General features: G+C 39.9%; 1 protein-coding gene across 2 annotated transcripts in view; it reads left to right on the forward strand.

Annotated features, from left to right (window-relative positions):
* The window catches only part of ddah1 (dimethylarginine dimethylaminohydrolase 1), an 80,895-nt gene extending 54,454 nt beyond the window's left edge, over window positions 1–26,441 (forward strand). For both annotated transcript variants that reach the window (XM_067596375.1, XM_067596374.1), the window contains exons 2-6: window positions 4,254–4,353; window positions 6,661–6,734; window positions 14,265–14,384; window positions 19,886–20,029; window positions 23,477–26,441. In XM_067596375.1, the coding sequence (XP_067452476.1) occupies window positions 4,263–4,353; window positions 6,661–6,734; window positions 14,265–14,384; window positions 19,886–20,029; window positions 23,477–23,593 (546 nt within the window). In that variant the 5' untranslated portion in view covers window positions 4,254–4,262 and the 3' untranslated portion in view covers window positions 23,594–26,441. The remainder of the gene's footprint in view (window positions 1–4,253; window positions 4,354–6,660; window positions 6,735–14,264; window positions 14,385–19,885; window positions 20,030–23,476) is intronic.
* Window positions 26,442–26,484: the final 43 nt, after the last annotated feature.

A 26,484-nucleotide genomic window follows, 5' to 3' on the forward strand; every position in this document is an offset into this window, starting at 1 on the left:
CTGGAACGGCAGGAATGTGGCAGGCAGACCGACTGGCCCTCAGAGCCTTCAGCCCCTAATGAATTTTAAAAGGCCTTTTTCATTCAAAGCAGGGTGCTGGCTAACAGCATGTCGCCTGGCCAAGCACTCAGGGGAAAAGGAGGAGAGAGGAAAGAAGAAGAGAGGAGCACAGGGAGAGAAGAAGGAGGTGCTGGCAAAGTGAGTTGGCACCTAGGCAGGATGGGGTATTGGATGTCCCTCACAATGGGAGATAATAGGCCACTCTGCATGGGAAGCCACTGCAGGAGCATTCTTGACCCTGTCACGAGGGTTTAGAGAGGTTAGAGGGAATGTGAGAGACAGAAAAAAGAAAGAGCATGAGTGAAGAAGGAGAGGTAAAGAAAAAGGGCTAGAGAGGAGAGACACAGTGACTGAAGACAGGGTAATCTGCAAAAACAAAAAGGTCTAAAATGTATCATAATATGGCACTTGAAAGCACCCGTTAAGGCTACCAATTTACTGTTGATAATAACTGACTGTTACTGCAGAAAATTACTGTCAGCTTGAAAGTATATTGACCTATACTGTATGTGCACTACATACAACAAGTATTGACATAGACATGCCTGACTTAGTGATCGATGGACCTGAAATTGATGACTGTACCTCTGTGGGTAAATTTATTTTTCTGTAACTTTCAGCTTAATCTACTCTGATTAGCAGTATATCGGGGGCAGCTGTTGCAGTGAGTGGCATGCCAATTGTTTTTCCACTATACAGCAGTTAGCAGAGTTTTCTTTGTCCGTCATGATAACAACACTTACAATAATGCTCTGCCACAACCTACAGCATGACTGTGAAAATAACTAAGAATTATTGTCAATTACTGTAAATTCACTGGCTGCTTTATTGTAGAAGCACACTTGCCTGTTTATGCTAACTATTCTGTTTTATTCTGACTATGAATAACATGGCTGTGACTCCAAAACAGCACATGTAGCAAACAGGTCTAGCGGTTCAGTTACCGTTTGACGTAATGTGTGATCCTGCCAAATATATGGGTTATTCGGTCCAATGAATCTCAGTTTCTGCTACAACATGCTGATTGCAGTGTCCAAAAGTGCAATAACCAACATGAAGAATGCAGGCAGGTGGAGGTGTGATGGTGTCAGATGGTGATGGTTTTTTTGGCTCACGTGAGGCCTTTTGGTGCCAACTGAGAATTGTTTAAACAACGCCCTATGGAAGCACTGTAGTGGAGCTTTGTGGACATTGTACTCTTTTGTTTTCAAATGAATACTTCTGGCATGAACAAGACTCCCTCCTATGACTCCTGCACAATCGCTGGATCTCAGTCTCACTGAGCATCATTTGGGATGGGATGCATGTTTGTTGACAGTTCAGCCTGAATTCCTTTTAGATGGCTTAGGACTTTGTTGAATTCATGCTTTAGACTTCAGGATGTTTTAAAGGCAAAATGGACAAATATTTTGTATTTAAAATTATTTTTGCCCTTTCTGTTTGGTGCCACTGGTAACAGTGGGCCTACACACCTGAATGATGTGTGCCAAAATCAGCCCAGGCTTACCAGTCTGACATTTGATGTCAGCAGCATAAGCTAAGCTAGCCTGGTATACTGCTAACTGGAGCTGATTCACACCAACTCATCCAAGTCTGCACCCACCAAATGTAGCCAAATCCTGAAGCCAGCTGCCCAACTTAAATGACAACCTGGGAAGAATCAAGCCAAACCACTACATGGTGCTGATGTAAAATGCAGGTTTAAGTCATTGGAAACTGGTGGGGGAGTAGATTGGATGATACTATCACTTGGCTCTAAGATACTGTCTGTTTTGTGAAATGTATGCTGATTGAATGTGATTTTTACTTAATTTTAGTTGCATGACTTATGCAAGTTCTTCTTACAGGATTTTGGCAACAGTTTCTGTTTAATTAAAGTCAGTGATAAATTACAATAAGCCTGTAATTCATCTTAGTGTAGTCAGTGCAGTCAGTTTATGCATGACCATTCACAAATTGTATACACACGACCATTACTTCACTGCACTCAATCTTCTCCTCAGTGTGCACTAACTATTTTAGTGAAGGGAACTACACTTAAAAGTGGCAACATGATACTTATCCACAATATTTTTCTCCAGTTTGTTCTTTTTCTACTCAAGCATCTTTACTTTTTTGTTCACATCTCTTTTTCCACTTGCACTAAATCTTTCATCCAGTTTTTGGGTCCATGTGGAAAGACAGCCTAATTGATGTTCTGTACCACACGCACACACACAGCAGACAGAGCAGATACCATACTGCTGTCTATGTATAGGGGCCATTGCAATTCACATGGTGGTTGGTGTGAGTGGGGGGGGGGCTAAACACCCTTTGGGTCACATCACCTCCAGTGATGTCAGAGGAAATGCCAGAGAGCTGAGGTAAAAGGCTCCTTAATGCAGTCCGGCAGATTCCTGGGCAGACAACCGCTGTGATAGTGAAAGCTCCAGTGTGCCACAGCCAGGAGGAGAAAGGAATAAGCAGTTGCTGATAATGATGGTTGAGACACAGCACAGTATGAAACAATGGCTAATGCGTGTAGCCCAGTGGGTAAATATCAACTCACAACAGTCAAACAGAATCAATTCTCAGCCTTTGCGGCTAAAATGTGAAGTCACTGCTCTTCAGCTTTGTTGTGCAGACCTGGCCTTGCAGATGTGCACAGACTTGCAACCGGATTTTTTATAAACAATTGTCTGAAGTTTCCTCACATATGATGAATCAGTGATGGAATAACAAGAATAACTTTGCAAGCACCAGCTAAGACACCAAAGCAATGACACATTAAGAAAACATAACACATGACTTGAACAAACATCACAAGCATACATTGTCTGTCAACCATCTGGATTGTTTACTTCTTCAGAGCTTGACTCAACCTTATTATTTGCCACCCAACATATCTACAGACCTGACTAAGTGAAGAGCAGACAGTCCCTTGGCACTGCCTTGGCTTGCCTCGGCTTTGCAAGAACAAAAAAATGAGAGGGATTAACTGTTACCTATACTTAATATGCTGCACGCTGGTGCTGCATTTAAGAAACCATTAATGAATTTGTGAACCCAGTCTCTTGGAAGGACACTGTGTTCCTCCTGGTTAACTGCAGCAGTAAGATGAGCAGAATGCCTGCAGTGAACATGGAGGAGGAAAGTTTGATTATCTTGTGGGATTCCACTGTCTCACTTCTGGAAAGTGAATCGATTGGGAAAGTGCCACACAGTTGTGAACCATTTGTTTAAAAGGCCATTTAAAGAATCAGTTATACAAAAAACAGCCATAAAAACTGAAGAATAGTAGCATGTAGTTATTAAATATTTTATTTACCGTTACGTATATGTGCATACAGATGTGTGTGCATATGCAGGAATCTATTGTGTTATCTGGGAAGTGCATGGCAGTCTACCTGGATGACCTCATGGTGCGGCCCTCCACAAATGAGTAGAAGCAGAAGCATTGTGTTCGCCAAGAAGCACAGTGAGCCGGCTGAGGTCATAGTGAGATAGGGCTTGTGGAAACACTGATGCTCTCGCTAACATGATTGGCCTTGGAAACTACTCCCGTAGGAACCCCAAAAACAGGACAGTAAAATCACACTGGGCGGTCAGACAGGAGAGCAGACCAGCCATGGTTCAGCCAAAAAAAGACCTGCTCTTTCCTCAGGTTTTGAGCCCAGCAGAGAGGACATGCAGGTGAAATGTGGATTTTTCAAATTTTCCATCCAGGAGATGGATTTCATAATATATGCTAATGTGTTCCGGGTGGCAGCCTTTCACTTCCTCCTATAAATATATGAAAGACAGATGACCCAGAACATGAGGACAGGAAGAGGCATTTGTAAAGTTTGTGTTGGTCCTTCAGTGTACTTATTATCTGGAGCCACTACCTCGTAAAAGTTTTAACATACTTCCTCCAAAATGACATCATTTCATGGCTCATTGAAATGATGTCATCCCAACCTGTTGGAGAGAAAAGGTTTCGTTTCATTGCACTCAATCTCAGGGACCTAAGCATTGCTTTAGGACTGATTTTCATCATCTTGTTTACAGATGTCTGATTAGAACTGGACCTTATATTACTAATTTTGACGATAGGAAATGCTGATTGCTTGGAGCACTTCTTTATGGTGTAGCTTACTGTATGTAATCATAATTCAGTCCATTGTTTAATATCAGCAGATGTTTTAAATGTATTTCTGTTTGTGTCCTTCCAGGCGGAGGCAATGACAGGGGCTCTGAAGGAGTTGAATATGAACATTGTGGAAATGACTGATGAGAACGCCACACTGGATGGAGGAGATGTCCTTTTTACAGGTAAGCTACAGTGTCCCCATCAGTCACTATATTTTGTTGATGTCCTATTACTTTCACAACATTAAATCAACCAACAGAACCCTGAGCCCATCCCCATGAAGGTAGACTACGAGTTCAAATATGAATTCATGCAACGGTATATTGCATCGTTGTAGAGCAGAGCTGTGAAGACCTTTATAAGCTATAAAGTCATTTAATAGATCCAATTGCAATAGATCAAAATTGTTTTACTTGGGTGGGCACATGACAACAAGAAGACCAAGGTCCATCATAAACAAACGTCCAAGGGTATTTTCATTGTGCATTGTTTTACTAGTTCTCAGTTCATAAATGAATGAAATATGTAGATGAAACCATAAAGATGAAACTGGCTAACTTTGGCTTTTTAATCTAGCCTGAGAGGTGGCATTATGATATCTGAGTCAGTTCATACTGGTTGGAAATGTGGACATATGCTAGATTTAAATGTTTTGGAGGAGGCCATATGTTTGCTGTAGTTTCCTACAGATACACAGTTACTTACTGCGTTATATTTTAGTGGCACTTTTAATGTACAAAACACCTCTAAAGTGTTGTACAACATTTGTTAACAGATAAAAAATCAAAAACTTTCATACATCCTTTAAAAACTGCAACGGACAAATCATCATTTAACTGGGATTTAGTAATGAAAGTCCAGCCCAGTCCTTAAACCCTGTAGAGGTGTCAATGTTCATAACACTTCTCATATTAAAGTATTGAATGGAACAAACAACATGCAGATGATTTTGCTTTTCTTAGCGCTTTAGAGTTTGGCTAAAAGTTTTTTAAGATGGCTCTTGGAGAAAGGCCGATCAGTCGTTAAAGAGTAATCCTTATCTATTTCAAACCCCAGTTCACAATGTGATGACAAATAGCATTTTTAAATCAATCATCATACAAACAAAGTGAAATATTTTCTCTAATCTGAACAATAAAATGTTATACTTTGGTGACTCTGAGCTGGTAAACAAAAACTTCAAAAAAAACAAGTCCTTTCATCAGCTTGCATGAAGGTCAGGAATGACGTGTTTCCTGCTTTAGATTTCCCTGTGAAGCCATAACTGAAAACAACAGAAATGTTCCGACCATTACTAAATATATTTTAAAGCACCAACATCCTAGGTATTGTGGTAACTTTAGTTTGAAATTTGAAATACTGTACATGTTTTTGATTGGCAGGTGTCTGTTAAAATTGTATAACAGGATGCTTTATGTTGTGGCATTCTTCGCTTCCATTACATCCATTATATTTGCATATTAAGCCAGCTAGTCCAGTGTTATTGCTTACATAATATACTAAAAATGTGTGTCTCTCTTGCTTCAAAACATAGTAAAGGATCAGGGAGAAGACTGACAACTGACCAACCACATTAAGACAGACAAGGACTATGTGTATCCTTGATGATGAAGTACAAATAAGAGTGGAACTGTAAGCAGAAAATCTTAGAAAGCAGTGAGATGCTGTAGCAGGGCATGAGCCTCTGCAATTACAGCCCATAGACAGTTTACTAAGCGAGCAGACTATTGCGTGTCTGTAAGTACGTGTCTGTGTTTTGGGATCCTCCACAAGACATTCCACAGTACGACCTTGGTGACCTGGTGCCTCAGCGCACTAAGCAGAATTTCCCCTGAAAATAATCTGTTGCAAAAAGTTGTTTACCATACAGCATAGTCCAATCAAATCAGTGGGAATCCAGGATCTCACCATGGGCCTCATACTCCTCTGGCATCGGGTAATAAAATTGATGAAGGCAGAGATTCAAGAACATGGTGGTCTTTATTAGATTTTCTGTACATTCTGTTACAGTCGTGTGGTGAGTCAAAATGTGGGTCAGTGTCTTCTACACTGTGCAGGCCACTAGGAAAAAAGCATAGTACACTTAATTGGGTTTCTAGACACTGGCTCTGTGCTCTCGTTCCTTCCAGCTGAAATCGGTTTCACATGGCAGGGCTAGAAACATTTCCTGTTGGCAGGGCCCCGGCTAACGGCTCATTTTGTAAAGGCTCAGCAGCTACATAAGGAGCCCATCCCTGGGCTCAGTGTGCTGCAGCAGCCTCGCCAGGCATTCAGGGCTGTCTGTTTATGCCCCACCATACTGACCACAGTTGGCTGCAGTGACTGCAGTGTTCAGCTTCTGTAGCTCCTCAGGCTCTCTGTATTTCTGGGGTTCAAGATTTTTAAGCTGAACTGCTCTAACGTTTATATAACTTTCTCGATGTGGTATGTGTGTTCATACTGTAGATATTTTCTTACTCAGCTTCAGTGGCGTCTGATTCTTTCTCCAGGTCGAGAGTTCTTCGTGGGCCTTTCCAAAAGGACCAATCAGAGAGGAGCAGAGATCCTTGCAGATGCCTTTAAGGTGAGTTGAAGTGGTGCAGGGGTGGAAAAAATAGCCAACTTAGAATATACACTAAAGCAAAAGTAAAGATATCTCTCTGGAAAATGACTCTGACCATCAAAAAAGCAGTAAAAGTATAAGCAACCCATCACACAATTTAACACAAGTTAGAGTATCTGAGTTTATGTACTTAACCCTCCTTGAAATTATTTATTTTTGCCACTTGGGGGCAGCGCAATATATATCTCCTTTTAAAGTAGATACATTATGGTGAAGGTCTTAGCTAACTTAATTTAGACGACCAGCAGACATAGAGCAACATAAGCATTCATTTAGAGTCTTGTTTGTGGCCACGTTGAATATAAGTCCAACATTCACTCCCCTTTTAGCTCTGTTTTGTAAAGAAATATCAGGCTCTTCTGCCATTAAATACTCAGTTATGTTCACCAGCTAGTTGCAAACTTGGTCTGTCTGCTGTTGGAAACAATGCTGATGAGAGCTGTAAGCAGCTGTAAGTAATGTTCTTTAGAACTGAGGGGAACTGCAGAGTGCAGTCATGATTCTCTGTGGGTCACTCATTATGAGTGACTCCTTTCACACGAAATATAGTCATCTGACCCATTTTTCAGTATTTTTCAATCTGGACCCTATTTTCCCATCTTTTTGTGTCTAACTGACAAACAATTTTTGATACTAAGCAAGAGCACTTCAGTCAGCAGCTGCGAAACGGGCTGCAGTGTAATCTGACGGGGCAATTGCACCTCGTCAGTGTACATACACTAAAAGTGCTTGTTTTTGCCACTGACAGGCTCAGACTGTTATTGTAAGTGTCTGACAACATTATGCAAAGGACCATACAGAGAACTAAAACATTTTTTTTACCTTTCGCTTGATCTCTCTTACCTCTGCTTGTTATTGTGTCTAACCAAGTCTCCCTCAAGGAGAAGTCTCATTCTGAAATCTCACGAGAGTTAAGTTGTTATCGAAATCAAACAAATATTCAACACAACAAACTCGTCCTGGCACTCCTCTCTCCAACTGTCATGGCTGAATATTTAGCTGATTTTGAAAAGAACTGAACTCTTGTGAGATATTTGTAATTGAAACAAGGAAGAACACCATCATCAATTAATGTCTTCTTCTTCTTGAAAATTGCATTCAAATCTCATTTTTGCATCAGCCAATTTCAAACTCAAACCGTTGCCTCAACAAACAAGGACAACTGAGGCAGGGTCTGGAAAGATGAGATCTAGAGTAAATGGTGAGCTTAGCAACTAACATGTCAACATAAAGTCTCTGATGAGGATATGGCTTATGTCGAAACGTTGGTTGCTGTACCTTATTAAAAGCAATTATGATAACCATGGGCCCCATATCTCATTAAATGACATATTTGTGACCTGTTTTTAAAGATCTTCAGTAGGAACTCATAGGTTTGGGGCTGAGAGCCACAGTCAGGGTTGGGAAGTCAGAAAGTATTGAACGACAGACATCGGTGCATTGTTGGCTGTGGTCTTTTCATGGGATTTGTTGACAATTCAAAGAAAAATATAAAATACCAGCCTTCTCCTTTAAGTAGAAAGCTATATTAACAATATGTAAGCCTAGTTTACGTCTCTTTTCAGCCTTTGTTAATGTGAATGTTTATGTATATTAAATGGTTTCACCATATTTTACTTTCCAACTACTTTCTGACTAATTTCCCTGTGCTGTGGCCTGACCTTCATAGCCACAACTTAGCCTTCCATCTCATAAGATGCACACATCCAAAGGAAATATTCTGCAAAATATCCCAAACATCGCTGAAACAACAGATTTAGGCAAACAGGGAAGATTTAGGCATGCGGCCTACAAACAGGGTCACAGTGGGGGTCACTAACACAGACTGATCCTATCTGTCTTGTTTACTGTTATTGTAATACTGCAGACTTATCTGTATCGTTTTTGGATTTGCGCTGAGAGACCATGACAAAACAGAAAAGCCAGCTGAATCACAAGTTCATAGGTGGGTCATGGCATCAAGAGTTCAACACATTGCAGTAACCTGAATAGCCTTATTGCTATGTTTCCATCTTCCCATCTGTATCTGATTGAAGTCCCTCATGATGGATTCCTCTTGTGTTTTCTGTTATTTTTGATAAGACGGGCCTTAATGATGCATCTTTGGCAAATGACAATAGGAAAAATTGCTTGAGCGTCCATTATTGTTTTTTCCATTTTTTATCAGATCAGTACTCCTATCACTGTTGTTTTTTCCTATCATTATCAAATTAAGGATAATTTTGTTGCCAGGTTTGTTTAGCAGTCAACAACTACGTACAGATGTTTCTTTATGGTCCTTGCAGAGGTCAGGGGAAATGGTGCTGTTGATTGAATCAGTTTATTCAGGAAGAAGTAATGTAGAGGCCAAACCACTTCTTTCCTTCTATTGCAAAGAGGCATAAACTCATACCAATGTGTTGTGCCAATAAGACATTGACAAATCAGCACTCACAAGTCAGCACTCGATCGCTATGTGTGAACTGTTCAAAGACGCGTTCCAAGAGCTTGCCAAGAGCTTGCCGATGCGACGCAGACACCCAAAAGATATCAAGCAGGCTAATTATCTGGACTGTTAGGGAGTCCAAACCCTGTTGTGTGAAAAGTGTTGTGACTGGCAATGAAGGGGGCAACAACAGCAAGCCGTTTTACCATTTAGCTGGACTGAATATGTTTTGCAGATATCCATATTTCTTGCGTACGCTAGTGATTTTATATAATTATTAAAAAATATTAAAAATTTATAATGGAAAGTCTATGAGAGGAATGTTTGAAACATGGTACCAATAGCAATGTGGTCAGTTATTACATGTTTTAGGTTTTGGCTAATAACTCATGAACCGTGAGGCAAAGAAAAACAATATTGGCACATTATGTTCTTTGGACAATGCCAATTCAACTGATATAGGCCATGCCCATTTGCGCCTGGAAAAATTTTCCTCCATTTTGTATATTTTGGTAAACATATTTTTTTGCTTCTGTTGGCACGTATTTCATCTAATCTTCACCAAACTTAGTATATACCATATGTCGATTACCCTGAGTAAAACTTATGAGTTTGTTTTTGGGTATCACTTACCATTTGTTTGTAATTGGTTACCAAGATTTTGACGGTGTGGTCTGATGTACTCAATGGGCCATAACTCTCCAATGCTAAATTTGATTGCAACCAAATTTGGGAATGTTGTACATACAGCTACACTGCATAAGTGTGTAACATTTGATACAATTCTACCCACAAGGGATGCTACTGTAATATTATAATATTATATTTCTACAATTCTGTTGTCTTTAATAAAATGAAACTTGGTACAAAAGTTCTCCATCAGAACGTGCACGACATATTAAAGCATGGCATCGAAAGCCCGACCTTGTGGCTATTAGTGAAACACCACCATGCTACTTATTAACTGCCATATCTCTTACATGTAATATTCCATGGCAACCAAATTAAGCAATGCTGAACAAGTCTGTAGCATTTTCAGCTGTGCTTTGCAATTTATTTCAGCTGTCAGCATTCACATGCATTTTCCGCAGGAAATGCATTTTTTAGTTCTAATTGTAGATATCTGAAATTGCATTTTACATTACATCATTTGTCCTGGGAAGAACGTCATTGTGGATATCTGAAATTTGAAGAATTGAATTACAGATATATGCAATATATATCCAGTCTAGCTATTAAATGTTAAAATGGCCACTTATACTTTGTAAGGATTTTTAGTTTTGACCAGTACAGTCAAAGTTGTAGATATCTTGAAATACAATTACAATAATACAATGTACTTTAATAAAAGAACCATTCTGACTAGTGAGAATATAATTTTGACTAGGTATAGGAGTATGGTTTGATTACATGTTAAAATGGCTTGCATTGGTGATGAGCTACAGCCAATGAGAGTGACACGGGGTAGTAGTGCATCATTTCCCGTGTCACTTCTCGCGTGTTTTTGTGACAAAACATAGTTTGGAGACCAGACAGACTCATCTGGGATTCCTCCTGGAGATCTTGTTATGTGTGATCCCCTGTCGCTGGTCAGTCATGTAGTGTGCAAACCATAACGACTTCAAGATTCCCGATAACAAGACAGAAAGTTGTGTAGTGTGAACAGTACAGTACAGCGATCTGAAGACTTTGAAAGGCATGTAGTGTGATCAAGGCATTAAGATTTGACTTGATAACAAGAAACTTGTATTTCTAATTTTACACTGCAACAAAACTTCCTGTTCATGGATAAGGAATGCAGAAAGTTCACATTACATAATTCCCAGTTGTGCTTCTGTATCTTCTTAAGAAGTGCCAAGACAAGATTTCAGGAAAACATCAAGGATAGGGTAATTTTTTTTTTGTTTTAGTTTTTTTTGCGTGATAAATTGCCAATGACTATCCAGTTACAATAACTGTTTCAGTGAATCATAGCACTCTAATTGATAAAATGATGCAGTACAAATATTGTGAAATGTGTTACTATATATTTGAGTTCACAATAGTGTAACAATGGAAAGTGGACACAATTCTTCATAGGGTTTCATGAAGCTAAGAGCTGGAAAAACCCATTCAAAACATATTATGTGATTAAGACAACACATGGATGTCAGTTGACAAAGTTATTTTAAGATAAGATAAGACAGAACTTAACTAATCCCAAAGGAAATTCTTGTGCCAGAGATCACTCAAAAATTACAACAACATAAGAATAAAAACAATAGAGTAATAAATGTAAAGTGTATAAGGAGTAAATGCTAACACCAGTGCCTAACTGAATATCAATAAAAGTAAGATACATTTATTAAAATAAGTAAACTAAAATAGAAAAGTAATATTGCGCATGATATTTATGACACAATATATTATTGTTCTCAATGTCTGATGTTTCAGCTGTCTTTCCCACAGAATGGGGGAGGAGTTATACAGTTTGATGGCCACTGGTAGAAAAGACCTCCTGTGATGTTCTGTGGTGCACCTCGGTGGTCTCAGTCTACAACTGAAGGTGCTCTGATATGACGCCAGTGTGGCATGCAGGGGATGAAAGGCATTGTCCATAATACTGAGCATCCTCTTCTCTGACACCTCCACCAAAGACTCCAGTTCCGCTCCCAGGGCAGAACCCGCTTTCCTGATGAGCTTATTGAGTTTATTAGCATCGACTGTCTTCACCCTGCTACCCCAGCACACTACAGAGTAGAAGATGCCACTGGCCACCACTGAGTGATGAACATCTGCAGCATGGTTCTGTAGACATTGAAAGATCAGAGTCTCCTGAGAAAGTACAGGCAGCTCTGATCTTTCTTGTACAGAGCCTCTGTGTTTTTACTCCATGCCTTATTGTCTATGTGGACGCCCAGGTACTTGTTTTCCTCGACAATGTCTACCTCTTCCCCTGATGCTGACTGAGTTCAGACAGGTCCTTTGCTTCCTAAAATCCACCACCAACACCTTAGTCTTTGCGAAGTTGAGTTGTAGGTGATTTAGTTCACACCATTCCACAAAACTGTCCACCACACTCTTGTACTCAGCCTCCTGTCCCCTGCTGATGCAACCCACAATGGCAGAGTCATCTGAAAACTTCTGCAGGTGGCAGGACTGTGAGCAATATCTGAAGTCTGAGGTGAAGAGTGTGAGCAGGAAGGGAGATAAGACCGTCCCCTGAGGTGCTCGCCTGCTACTCACTATTACGTCCGACACATTGCTCTGCAGCCTCACATACTGTGGCCGACCTGTGAGGCAGTTGGTGATCCAGGCTGCTAGTAGAGCATCCACCTGCATGACCAGAAACTTAGTCCTGAGCACAAACATCTTAGGCGCCAACCATAATTTATATGGTCATATAAATATATTCACATGGAATCAGGAAGGAAAGGTCTTGGAAAGCAAGCTTAAAGTCTCATACCCTATCATAATTCAAATTACAGCTGAATATCACTTCAAGGTTTACAAATCTCAGTAGGGTCCAACTCTGGTTTTAGCAAATCTCAAAAGGCTCATAGTATGTCTAACTGTCACAAGCTGTGAGCACTTGTATCAAAGGCTCAATCAATCAACTTGAAAGTGGGAAATTCTTTCAGTCCAGTAAATCAGTAAATCAAAATCTAAACAGAGTCAGTGGTGATATTATGTTGTTTCGACAGGCTATGCCGTAATTCTGCAAATATGGACTCCAGGCTTTAATTCTTGAAAAATAATGAGGTTTTCAAGTGACATTTTTATGAAGCAGTCATCAAAAATGAGCCGCAAAAGGCTGCGGATAAATTCAACACTAAAGGCCCAGATACAGTACTGTAGCAATGGTCCTATCCTTCACCAATTGGACAATATATCATCAGTCAGTATAGATGCATGAATGCTGCTTTTATTCTCATTGTGAAAGGTGAAGACATTTAAATGCATGGAATCCTACATAAACACAAAGCTTTCTGCCATAGTTTGCACAGCTTTGGTCATTTGACTTAAGAGATTTCTAGATTTCTATTTTTTCCTCGCTTTTCTCACTGATTTAAATTGGGTGGGGATCAGTGGAAAAAGTAGATGTCATGTATTTGCATGTACCAGTCAGAGTTAACATTTCAAACTAAATGTGATGACAGTTGTAGTGTTGTTTGTTCATGTTGCCAGGCTACTGTCAGTTACATCTGATCAAACCGCACCCACACAGTCCTGATGAAGAGGATGAACTAAGCTTTTGATAATTAAACTATAAATAAATTATATGGGTGTTTTTTTCTGACTTTTTTCTTTGATTGTTGCTTATTTAGTCTCAAATATTTAGATACCTGAATCCTCAGTCAGCAAATATACTGAGGTGTTAATAAATCAGTAGCAGTGAGTTGTTTTACATGTAAGTACCATTTTGTAACACTTCTGATGACAAGTTTGGCATGCAAACATCCTGCAGTCAGTGAAAGCTTCTCCAATCAGGCTCCTACAAGTTTCTCTGTAATCGTCCCTTGAGCCCTGTGCTCACTGACATCATCTCCCAGACACTCCTGCTGTTTCCGCCCGAATTGCCCACTACTTTATTTTAAAGGCCACTTGAGACCTCATGTAATGGCATTCCACAAACCACTGCAGTGCCCTTTGAATGTTTTATAACAACTGTCGGCTGGTCAGTCGGTTCACCACTTTGGTCCAGACTGAAATATCTTCATTGGATGGATTGCCATGAAATTACGTACCGAAATTCCTGATTCCCACAGGATGACGCTTACTAACTTTGGTGATGCCATGATTTTTCCTCTAGTGCCACCATGAGGTTCACACTTTTGTTTTTTTTATTTAAATATCACAATAATTGGATGGATTGCTGTGAAATTTGGTACACTAAGATGGTGAACATGGTGAACAGTGCTCCTGCTAAACAACAGCATGTTAGCATTTTCATTGTGAGTATGTTAGCATGCTGATGTTCGCATTTAGCCCATAGCACCTCCATGCCTAAGTGCAGCCTCACAGAGCCACTAGCATGAAGCTTATTACAGTTTTTACTTCCTATAATGATGTGTTGTGTCTTGCAGGACTACGCTGTGTCTACTGTGCCTGTGTTAGAAGGTCTGCACCTGAAGAGCTTCTGCAGCATGGGAGGACCAGGCCTTATTGTCATCGGGTCCAGTGAACCAGCTCAAAAAGCCCTCAAAGTATGGAACTTGTGTATGTGTGTAATATATGTACAGTCAAAGCATCATCCCACTGCTATGGTTTCCCCAGCTGTAGTCATAGAGACCATTCAATCAGTACAGTGGGTTTTTTTTTTTTCTAACATTGACGCACATTGACGCAGCACATTCCTTTTTTTTTTTAATTCCTTGGTTGCCTCTTGGCTCAATCCTGTTGGTATGAACAACTCTGTCCTTTTTTTTTTCTCCTGTTCTGTGAAGTATTCAGCAAGCATAACACTACAAGACAGGACATCACCCGTGTTGATTCAGAGCAGACTCTCTTACTTGCAGCTTAATGGCTACTTCCCACTGCAAGCACATTAAAACCACCTGTCACCTTAATCCTTCCTCATTAATTCATATTCTCAGCTAATCTGTGGGGATTGCCTCTGGCGCTCACACTCCAGCTTCAATTACGAAGGTATTGTCCTTCCATTAAACAGCTTGAGCTCATTACCGCATAAAAGGCTTCTGAATCGATCAAGCTCCATTGCAGCAATACTCAAAAAATAAAGGGGGAGGGGGGATGCAGAAGGAGAGGCAGTTTGCACCCTGACAGAGACAGATTGGTCGTTTTCACAAAGTGTAATAAATCTCAGCCCATCCCTCTGATGGAATTATTCTTAAAATTCCCAAACATCAATATGGGAGACTGTATATGAAGGTTTTTGATGGCAAAAATGACTGAAATGCAGCGGAATATATAATGTTGTATTTACACAGCACAGACAAACATACTGTCTTATCTAATTACATAAGTATGACGAATCAAACACACACATTCACTCTTGGCCTTGACAGATCTTTAGATTCACTGTTGCCTCCTAGTGTGATATCTCCCCCTACTGGCCCAGCCCCTAAACAGGGTTACAATGAGTCAAGTAAAAGACACTCAGAGCATCTCAGACGCAATTAAAACCCAACTATCAGACAACACATCTTAACAAGGCAAAGTACTTGAGAGAGCCACAAGGTTATACTTGTTGGTTTGTATGCGTGTTTGCATTGCTAAAGTGCACGCAGGAATTCAAGACTGTATGCAGAAATACACACGTTAATGAATTTTTATATCCCAGCATCAACTCATTAAGATTCCTGCCTGTTTGATCACCCCAGTAATTAGCTACTGGGGCGAGGAGTAGCCGTTAGCGAGACTTAATGACAAACTGCTCGCTTTCAAATTACAGATTACGTCACCCTTCTCCTGCAGCAATTAGCTCCTGTTTTAAAGGACTTTTAACGACCCTGGATTTGTAATTAGGTAATGTTCTCTTTGTGGGGGTAGCGAGATCCTATGAATGCTGTTTAATGAATTCAAAGTGCTTGTTTTGGATGTGGATGCAGCTCTTGTGGCAATGAGGCTCTCTGTCTTTGTACCCTCGCACAAAGACACTTTGTTACAAATTAAAGTTGGAGCCTTACAAATTCTTATTGTCTTTATGGACCCACAATTTGCTGCTGTAGAATAGTAACTGACAAGAGAGAGGACCTGACCTGTTTGCAGTGTGGGTTTGAAGAACATATGATTCATTTTAATGCATGTAAAAGTGAAGCACTGTAGTATTTATCATCTAGTTCTTAAAGCTGTTAATTTTTAGTCTTGTTTTGCAGTTTGGTTGAGTCTATTCAGGATATCTTGACCTCTCAGGGCTCCAAATGTATATATGTATGTGTATAGGCCAGGTGGGCATGCACGCAATCCCCTGTCTGTGTTTAGCTCTCCTGAGAATGAGAATGCATGTTGACCGGATGGGTTTCATCATCCATCTGCCGCTGTCACCGCCAAGCTTCACTCATGAAGTCATCATCCCGAAATACCTCCTCTGTCAGAGGCTGCAGCACCCACTCCCTGTTCTCTCTCACACTGTTCCCATCAAAGCGGAATCACCAGCAGGTTTTAGCTCACTACTAACCCCTTTACCCTGTTTGATTCATGAAATCATCACTCAGGGTTCACTCTTTACCTCAAGGATGTTGACACGGGCTTATAAATATTGAGGAGACAACATAGTGAAGGTCGTGACTCAGAATGAGTTGTCTAACCACCGAATCTTGATTACAAAATTCCCATATACACATGTGATTTAACAAATTATGGACACTGCACTACGAGCAGGAAACTTCTAACTTTTAAAATTTGCTGAGTTTTACATGTTTGTAACATACTGTATGAGGAAAGGAGCCATATATGGCACTTGAGCACAAGACTTCCTTGCCTATGATGTTATCACTGAGTCCCTGAGTCAGCTGCAGTGTCAGACAGCAGCAGCTGATACAACATCATAGGTTACAGCACTGGTTCTCAACCTTGTTGGTTCATGACCCCTTAAAACAAAGCAAGATCTATTTATGACCCGCCGTCACCAGTTGCAGACCCACCAGAGAATGACTTGGTTTTTTCCTGTTTTTGAATTTTATTTAATTTTAGAGGCCTGACGAGATAAAATTATTCACTTATTCTATAAAAAAGAGCAGTATAATTTTGTAGCATAAATATTTACTTGTGTTTTCTTATCTTGTTAATTTTCTTGGGACCCTTCAGATTTATCCTGCGATCCCATTGGGGGTTCTGAACCATTAGGTTACGGTATATGGCGTCTGAATTCTAGCCTTGTTAAACCTAAAATAAGAAGAAAAATATATGAATTGAATCAATTCTGCTTCAGGGCAATGTTCTGAATTCTATTCTGTCCCTCAGTATCACATCAATGTTCTGCATCCTCCTCTCCCCTTCCTTCCCCCCTAGTCACTGTATTCAATACCTTAGGGTGTAGCAATAAACACTCCACTTAGACCAATAATATTTCTAGAGTGAAATGTCAACATCATGTCAAACATCAACAGGAAGTAATTTCAGCCTCATTTCCCCTCTGGATTTGAAAGCAGTCTCAAGTAGGATTTGTCTTGTACACGCTGCTGTTGTTCATCAGTGAAAAGAAGTATTGTAAAACTTTTAAAGGTTTCCTGGGAAAGATTAGTACAATGAGCATTATAAATATTCCAAACAAGAGCCAACATACAGTTATACTGATGACCATGGTGGAAGGATTCAGAGCCAGTAAATTGTCAGTGTTTTTGTTAACTGGGTGAGATTCTCATTGCCCGGGGGGGGAGATTTTATTACCTTCCAGTAAATATTTAGTTTAAGCTGCTCTGACTGAGCACATTCTGCTGCCCAGTTACCACACTGTGTATGAACTGGACCTCAGCCACCGTCTAGAAGTAAGTTGCTGCTGATTTGCTGTAGCTTTATGCTCGGTCCAGCGCCAGGATGATTATGTAGAGGCTTGAGTTCTCAATTTTTACATTTGCTGTTACACACTTGGAGAAGATATCCTTGCCCTAAATTTTGATTTCTGGAGACCTGCACTTTGTATCCATGACAAACTTTCCATTTTTAAAAATACACGAGCCATTAATCTGGTCTCACTGTATATGATACTACTACACCCACTGACAATGAACATAGAACGAGCAGTGCCATTAGCCAAGTTGATTTTCTTCATATTTAATTATATTTCACGGATCAGAACTTTACATGTGCGCGATGAAATTTTGCTGTAGGACATTTTCCTTACACCCTGAATAGTTTTTCCTCACTGTTTTTACTGCGAAAATGAGATGTTTTAGATACAGAGAGTGTAGCAGTAACAACTGTGATCTTTGGTGGAGTCAACGTTTACTCTCCCCTCTACCACTCTTAATCCCCCTGTGTGTGAGAGACAGTGTTGGCGGTCACGCACATGGACAGTGTTTTCATTTAGGGCTGCTGCAATCACGTAACACACCCACAAGTGACCTGGGAATGTGTCTGGTCTGGTTGCACACACACAGATACTCACACTGCCTGTACTCCACCCTGCAGCCCTGCACTCACAGAAATCCCAATGTCAGCTCCTATAAAGTTAATTTAATTGATTGTGCACTGTCAGTCATTTGCATGCCTGTCAGTTTAGTCTTAATAAATCAAAAATGAATAATGGCTTTTAGACACAAAGTAATAAGTGACTCTGACAGTTCGATACTGCATTTTCAGTCCGTTTTTGATTGAGTATGATTTTCTTTTTCATTGTTTGTTTCTAACGTCGTTGATGTACAAGGTTCATTACTGCGGTGATGAAAGTCAGTCCTGTGACAACTTATTCCTCGGGTTTTCTATTTAATGATGGGATTTGCTGCTCATACTAACTGCACAATTGTTCTTCTATTCATTACAACCAAGCACTGTTGCTGCTGCCAGAAACATAAATTGTGTCACTTCCTGTGTGCCAAATACATTTTCCCAGGAAAGACTAATTAGTGAACTTAGAACAACATGTTTGCTATTGGGTCTGATCAGTTGGCAAAGACATCTGTTTACATGAAAATATTTTTTTTTTTTTTTTAATCAAGTACAATGAGTGTGAGTATATATTTAACATATAATGTAAGTAATAAAATGGAAAGTAATGCGTATTTGTATACAACTAATACAGGAAAAGGCCTTTCCCGTCTCAGTAAACGCCCTGGTCCTCCCTACTGTAGCAGACCCAGTCTGTGGGAAGTGAAATGAAAACATTTTCAGCCATTTCAATCCCATTGTGCTCACAAACCACACATTTTACTCCTACATTTGTAGTTGTGTGTCATCACTCATTCGCTCACAGCCACTCCTCCAAACCCACAGATACGTCAAGCAGACGTCACACGTTTTGGTTGCAGTATGACCCTAAAGGTGATATTTGCTGAATTTTATGAGTAAAATCTGATCTAAATGATAACAATTTAATTTGTAATTTCTTATAATTTATAATTTATGATGACTTTTTATGAGGGCTGTGTTCATTAGCAGACAACAAACTTATCCCACCCATGATTAAAGACGAAGGGTGGGGAGAACAGAAAAGGACAAATAATAGAAAAGCAAAGCAACAGAGGAGGGTAAGAAGCAGTCAGACATACATAGATGGGGTCTATATCTGGTAAAAATTTCACTTCTCAAAATACCTTTTCTGAATGTTGATGCTTTGGATTTTTTTTTACTCGCTTTCCACCTCCCCTCCCCTTCTTGTCTCTGAGGTATCCGTCCGCAGATGTTCTGCTCATAAACATTAAGAGGCACCTGCCTCTCCTCTGGTCATAACATCCTCACCCCCCGACTTCCACTTGGCAACACGGGCCTCTTCTCAGCCTCTCTCCCCCCGCCGCCTGTCCCACCTTAAACTCCTTCAGATTACATAAATAACATGACATCTGCTGAGAAAGAATGTCTGTCTGCTCCTGTGTTCTCCATTAAGCCCCCCCAGGCCCCGAGAGTGGTTTGGCGTGCAGAAGGATGTGGTGCTGCCTTTGGTATTGTGGCCTTGCTTCTGATTCAAAGTGTCTGATAGTCTGTACAACTATTTTCTGTCTGTCTCTCTGAAAGTCATTTGGACTCTCACATGCTGTTGTTTATTTGCTTCAATGTCCATTTTCTGTCTGACTCTTACCTGTGTGTGTAGATCATGCAACAAATGAGTGACCATCGCTACGACAAACTGACTGTGCCTGATGACCACGCTGCCAACTGCATCTACATGAACCTGCCCAATAAGGGACATGTGCTTCTGCACTGCACAGCAGAGGAGTTTCCAGAAAGTACAAAGGTAATACTTTTCACATGCCATTTCACATGCACACACAGTAATAATATCTCACATCCATAATCACACGTTCATCTACAATTTTGAGGTTACACCTTTGGGAGGAAGATTCACTAGCAGGACAGACAGAATGGTTTACTGGTTTGAATTTAAAGAGTGCTTGCCTTTGTTGCTTTTCATCCTGTCCAGACCTCTGAGAAAAACAACTGGCTAGAGAGGGAAACCCTGCAACCTCTGTGGTTGTTTTACACAGACCGCTGCATATCAACCACAGCCAGCGCTGTGTTTTAACAAAGAAACCCGCAGTTTGATGTGAAGTGACCTTTTTGGCTAACCACAGACTAGAAACCAGAGTTTTAAAAAGTGTCTTAGGAAAAAAGAATTTTTGTTTCTCAGAACATTAATTATTTTTTACAGTTGATCATCAAAATAGGTCTTAAACTTGCATTAACATAGTTTTTGGCCACTTCTGGGCCACACACCAAGCTTTAAACACAACATTGACATTTTATCACCATTGAAGAAGATGTGGCAAAATTGTTGGCAAACAGCTGCCTATTTATACATCCAGCAGACATGAAGTAACATTTGCATTTGTTTAGAGTTGTATTTCCTGCCACCTGATGAATCCAAGTCCAAAATTCACTCTCCTTTTAGCTCTTGTTTTACTGTCCATCCACGGCTGAGGAAAATGTCTTGTCTTTAGCTGCTAAATATGTTCACCAGCTATCTGCTAACTTCTGTCAGGTAGCGTATAGTCAGTTTATCAGAACTTTTTAATGGAACACCTGTTTGCTGTGAAAATAACTCTGATGAGAGTGGTTAGTTGAGGACTGTAGAATCAAAACAATGAGCTGAAAGACGCTAAAACACTCCATAGAGCTTGAGGTAAACTACAGAGTTGGGTGATAATTATCTCTGGGTTCCACACTACGAGTGACCCCTTTCACATACACATAGTAATTTCAGCCATGGTCAACATGAAAATATTGATTATTGCAGCTTTAAGTATGTTAAATTTCTTCATGTACAAACATACGCAAATCATTTAATCCTTGAATAAAAAAATGCAAATCACAAAAGTATACTTTTAATGTTTGAATGTTAGACAGCGACTTATGTCTTAATCTTTTTCTACACATTACATTACCTGTTTGTGGCATTCACATTCCAAGTGGCCTGTGATCCCTGGTTCAATTCTGACTGGGGACGTTTCTATGTCTTGCAAACACTCATGACACTTGCATATTGTTTTCCAGCATAGCACACTGTGAATGACATGTTATTGTCTTACTTTGTCTGTTGGGGTTTGGAAAGGCTGAGCAGTAGCCGTGTTATTTAGATGCTTTGGGGTCCAGATCTAAAGTCAAAAGGATCGAACCCTGCACCCTACAATCTGCAGAGACAGTGCTCAGACCTCAAAATGTACTCTGTGGTTAAAACCCCAACCTCCGCCAGTTATTTTTAGAAGGAAGAATTCACAAAATTATGCGTCTTTGGACTTGCATCTACGGTAAAGGCTCAGTTTTTTTCCAGGAAGATTAACTGAGGGAATTCAACTTGAGCATAATAAAATCTATTTGTGTATCTCATGCTTCCTGCTTTGGTAGTACCTTTTAATGGACCATTTGGAGCAATTTTTGAGAAATGTATGTTTCTTCCATGATCCAGTTTCCTTTATAACGTTCAGACCTACCAAAAATTGGACTCAAACCCAGTTTTGGTCCCAAAGCTGTGTTTAAGAAGTGTTAGCTTAAAGAAAAGTGGAAAAATGTGAATACCACAAGACATAACACAATCAGTGAAAGAGCAGACATAGTTTTATCAGAGTAGTCTCATCATGTGTTGTACAGTACAGTAGGTCTATAGTTGGTACATGTTTCCCAAGGGAACTTGTTGCTTGTCCCTCCAATGAGATGTAGAGATTTCTCAGCACAATCACCAAGACACTCTGCAAGACTTCTACTGCTTTCGAACTCTAAACATTGTCTGTCCTAATCTCCGGTCTATTTTTAGTTTGCTCGTGAAGTTACATAAGAGTTCCACATTAACAAAAGCTGGGGGTCATGAGAGAGGATTGGTAGGGTCGGAGGGGGTGGAGACAGGGCATCTTTAATGGTTAGCAGTGGCGACGGCTCTAGAGGGCTCAGTTTGGAGATAAAGAAACTGAGCAGACAAAAGGCCCAGTGAAATATAGCAGCCCCTACTGTGTGGGACCATGCCACCCCCAACCCGACATATAAATTTCAACCGCAGTAATGAGAACTCGACTGGAAATGATCAAAAAAAAAGAGAGACTTTGGAGGCGGAGATGCTATAAACAGCAGGGGATTTACTTATGTTGTTTTGGAGAAGTTATGCGAAAGCACAACCTTCCCTGAGTTGACCCTCTGTTTATATGACCAAAAATGAGTCTCAGACCAACTATAATTAGCCTAGCATGAGAAGAGCACTAAAAGATGCAAGGGGCCTCTCCAGAATGCCTGGGTATGATGATGCTACCAATTTCAAAATAGTGCAAAAATGTATGGAAAGCTACATTTAACCCAGTTTTAAGCATTATGACGGTGGTAGTGGTAGTACAGTATAATGATGCAGTGCCATTGTTCAATAGCTGTGACATCTAATGTACTAATGTATTAGTGTCCACACAACACAAAATGTCTTGGGTAGAAGAGAATCAAGAGTTATAATAAGGCACATGAGTGCGGTGGCTTTAAACATGGCATTTGGTTCACCAGAGGCTTCGTCAGCCATATTGCATCATGAGATAAGAATTTGTTTAGTTGGTCCCTCTGGCTGTGCTGCAAGGCCTAGCTCAGTATCACAGTGAGGTTGAAGGGAGAGTTTAAAGAGAAAAATATCCTGGTTTGGAAGTCTGGTAGGAAAACACTGGTTTTCTTCTGGAAAATGTCCACAGGGTGACACACTACTTTACGAGGGTCTTTGGAGAATGTTGTAATAGTTCTCACTCCCATTCTCTTTATATATATTTTGCCGAGAGACCAGGAAACCTTTTTTAATGCTTGTTCGACTGTATCCCTCTACAGGGCTTTTATATCACAGTCCATTACAAGTTGACAAGTAGAGTAAACAAGCTTGTGTTGCATAAGTTTTCCCTTTCAGTTTATTACTGCCAGTCAATCTGTAGTTCAGCTTTTTCTAGTGAGCTTGTGGTTGTGCTGGTCAATGCTTGCACTACTGGCTCACGGATCTGGTACCCACAGACAGAGTCAGGAGGCTGAACAAGAACAGCTGTTGTCATCACAATATCTATTTTGTATTTGATTATTTCTATAATGTACGTCAGCTTTTTAATTCCCAAATACATTGTAAGACTAATCATTTAGATAAACAGTGGTATTTTGTTGAATTTCACAAGATTTAATTATATAAATGTATATATTATATCAGTATTTCCATTGACAGCCTTGTCTGTGTGTCCCGCAGATGTTCGAGAAGCTGAAGGACCACATGCTGATCCCTGTGTCCAACATGGAGAAGATCAAAGTGGATGGAGCCCTCACATGCTGCTCTGTGCTCATCAACAAGAAGGCCAACATCTGAGCATGCTCACCAGTGAGTCTCTCCTAGTGAGAGTGTATGTGTATGAGTGTACCCAAGCGGAGCCTGTACCCAATCACAAAGGACCCCAAACGTTTAGTGAATAATCTTGGTATATTGAAAAGGGATAGGCTGGTTTAGTAAATAATATATTAATTGGAGGCAGTCATCTATTCTTCCTTTACTCCTCAAAACACTCAAATTACTTTAAAATGTCTTGAAAATGTATGAATAGTTGAGTTGACACAAAACAGAATTAGTTTCAGATTATCTATGTTTCTTTAGTTGCATTGGAGCAAAGACGATCCTGAAGTGCAGATAAATTGAGACTTTAGGGGTTATAGTATAAGAGTTAGGACATAATGTTGTAGTTTTTTTTTCCTTTCCCTTTAATATTTTCTATAAAAAGCAGAAAACAAAGCAAAAGAACAAGCTGTTAACCTTTGATGATGGGTCATGAATTCTCCCCATGTTAAGCCATATATGTTTTTTCTACTTATTTGCTCCTTTACAACTAATCTAAGAACTGCTAAGATAACACTTATTTCTTTGATGAAGAAAGATCTGATCCTGAAGATCCCCTCTAATGTCCATTTGTAGACAAATCCTTGTGCTTGTAATTTGATGTTTACAATCTTTTAACAGAACCACACAGAACCGAGCACTGGACCAACAAAAACAGATGGATCTGTTTGATCAATAGTTTTTGTTGCCAGTGAGGTACAGTTGTACAAGTATTGCACTTCAGATTTATGAATTACATAACTAACAGACATCTACAGTCATAAATGTAAACAGTTGGTAGATACTGTTTACATTCGCCATCTTAACTGTGAATTAATTTTAAACATGCTTGGCTATGTAATAGGAATGGTACTTAGTTTGGAATTCATTTTTCAAGAACTGTATTTGTGAGTAAGATTTAGGACACAGAGCCTGCTTTTACTGTAATATGAAAACCTCAATTTCATTGTTTCAATTTAGCTGTTTTTAAACATATATGCTAAATAGCTATTGTCTTTTTACAATTGGTGCTGAGTAAATTTCATGAACACATATTATTTCAAAACCACTAACACACAATTAGTGTATTTTTTAATTCATGACCATCTATCTGACCATTAGGATGTTTTTATTTCTCACTCTGGAAATGCAATTCTTGAAAAACCCTTTGGAGATATGAGCTCCTTGTGTGATCGCAGTGTTATGATTGTTTTTTGTGATTTATTATGATTTTGTGATTGGTATTGAAAGTACTGCCATTGAGACCTGAGGTGCTCTTACCTTTCATAACTATTGCTAACTAATCATCTACCATCCATCATACAGTACTGGAGACAATTTTTGACTGATGCTCAATAATTGCCACCAGCTTGAGAAGCTAAAATTAACCTGTTAATTGATGCTACAATGATAATCTGTGGCCATTTTGTTAAAGCAAATTTGCATCCCTCCTGGTTAGCATTTGTTTAGATTCATGTTAGGATGCAAATTTGACAAAAACAAAGTGGAGACAACTGATTAATAAGCTGTGCCAACCCCGCAGATGACAGATAAAAGCTGTATGTGGGGGAAATCTATGTTTTCATAATTGAAAGATGAACACTGCAGTTCCTTTAATGTACGATGCCTCTATGGAAAACCAATGACCTTACTACTGCTGTATGATGTCTAAAGGCTCTGTAGTTTTCCTCACTTTGGTTCTGCCTATGCTTTGTATTACACTGGAGTTTTTCCCCCCTGTCTGGCAGTTTCTACTGCAAAACTGTCAAAGAGCATGCTGTGAAAATGATGTTTGTTCCACTAAATCCAGTAGCACCAAATGTGACTGCGGTGAGAGTTTGCACAGTGTGGAGAACAAGCTAACTTCCCTCATTTGGTGTGTGTTTCCATGTGTGTTCATGATGTTTAGCTGCCAGCAGGAGTTTAAAGGTTGTGGATGAGCTCTGTTTTAGTGGCCTTATCACTGTTGCTGCTGAATTCATGTTTAAGGCCTGTAGATGTGACATCCATAAACATGTACACTGTGCATTCGTTATATACTGTACATGTTAAAGCCCATCATGTCTGAAACTGTGTTGTTTCTCAGTGTGATTGTAAGTGAAAGTTGGGGAAATGACATCAGGAGGTGATTCAACCTCCCTCAATAGACATTTGCGTATGGGCAAGCGGGCAGTGATGAAACATGGAAAGAATTCCTGTTGGGAGGAGAGGCTTGTACGCTAGTAAACACTGACTCTTAAACTTTCTCTGTCTTTCTCTCGACTGTCTTACTTGCTGTCTCCCACCCTTTGCTATTGCCTCATAGACAATTCTGGACTAATTTATGGTCATGATATCATACAGTCTGGCAAACACTGTGGATGTGATGGCCTGCCGTTAAAGTGTGACACTAGTAGTATATTTTACAGGAGGCGGCTGGCTGGATGCAGGGTGATCGCATAGTTGCAGAACATCCAGTTCTCATTCTCACGCAGTTGCTGCAGAAACGTGAGCCAGGCAGGACTATTCAGTCTCTGTCTGGTCAGTGTGTCAACCTTTTGGTTTTAGGGAAGCATAGTCATTTTACCCAAAACTGACATCCACCCATCTAGCAGGGTTTTGAATCACCCTTTGGTTGTTCAGCTCTGAAAACAGTCTTTTCCCACTCTTTTCCCATTCTTTGTTGAGGGCTTCCACTAATCCTTTTACTAATCTGCTCACTCATTCCAGTAGTCATGATGTTGTGATTGCCCATGTTCCAACTCAGGTCTCTTGGTTTTCATACAAGTTGTGAGTAATACTTATTTTAGTCATCTGAAAAACGAGCCTTTCGTCTACTTTATGTAATAAAGTAACATCTACCATCTAATTGTGTTGTGCTTTTTTTTAAATTCAAGTTTAAATTAACCCCA

The sequence above is a fragment of the Thunnus thynnus genome, chromosome 8 (assembly GCF_963924715.1).
Source record: "Thunnus thynnus chromosome 8, fThuThy2.1, whole genome shotgun sequence".
Lineage (NCBI taxonomy): Eukaryota > Metazoa > Chordata > Actinopteri > Scombriformes > Scombridae > Thunnus > Thunnus thynnus.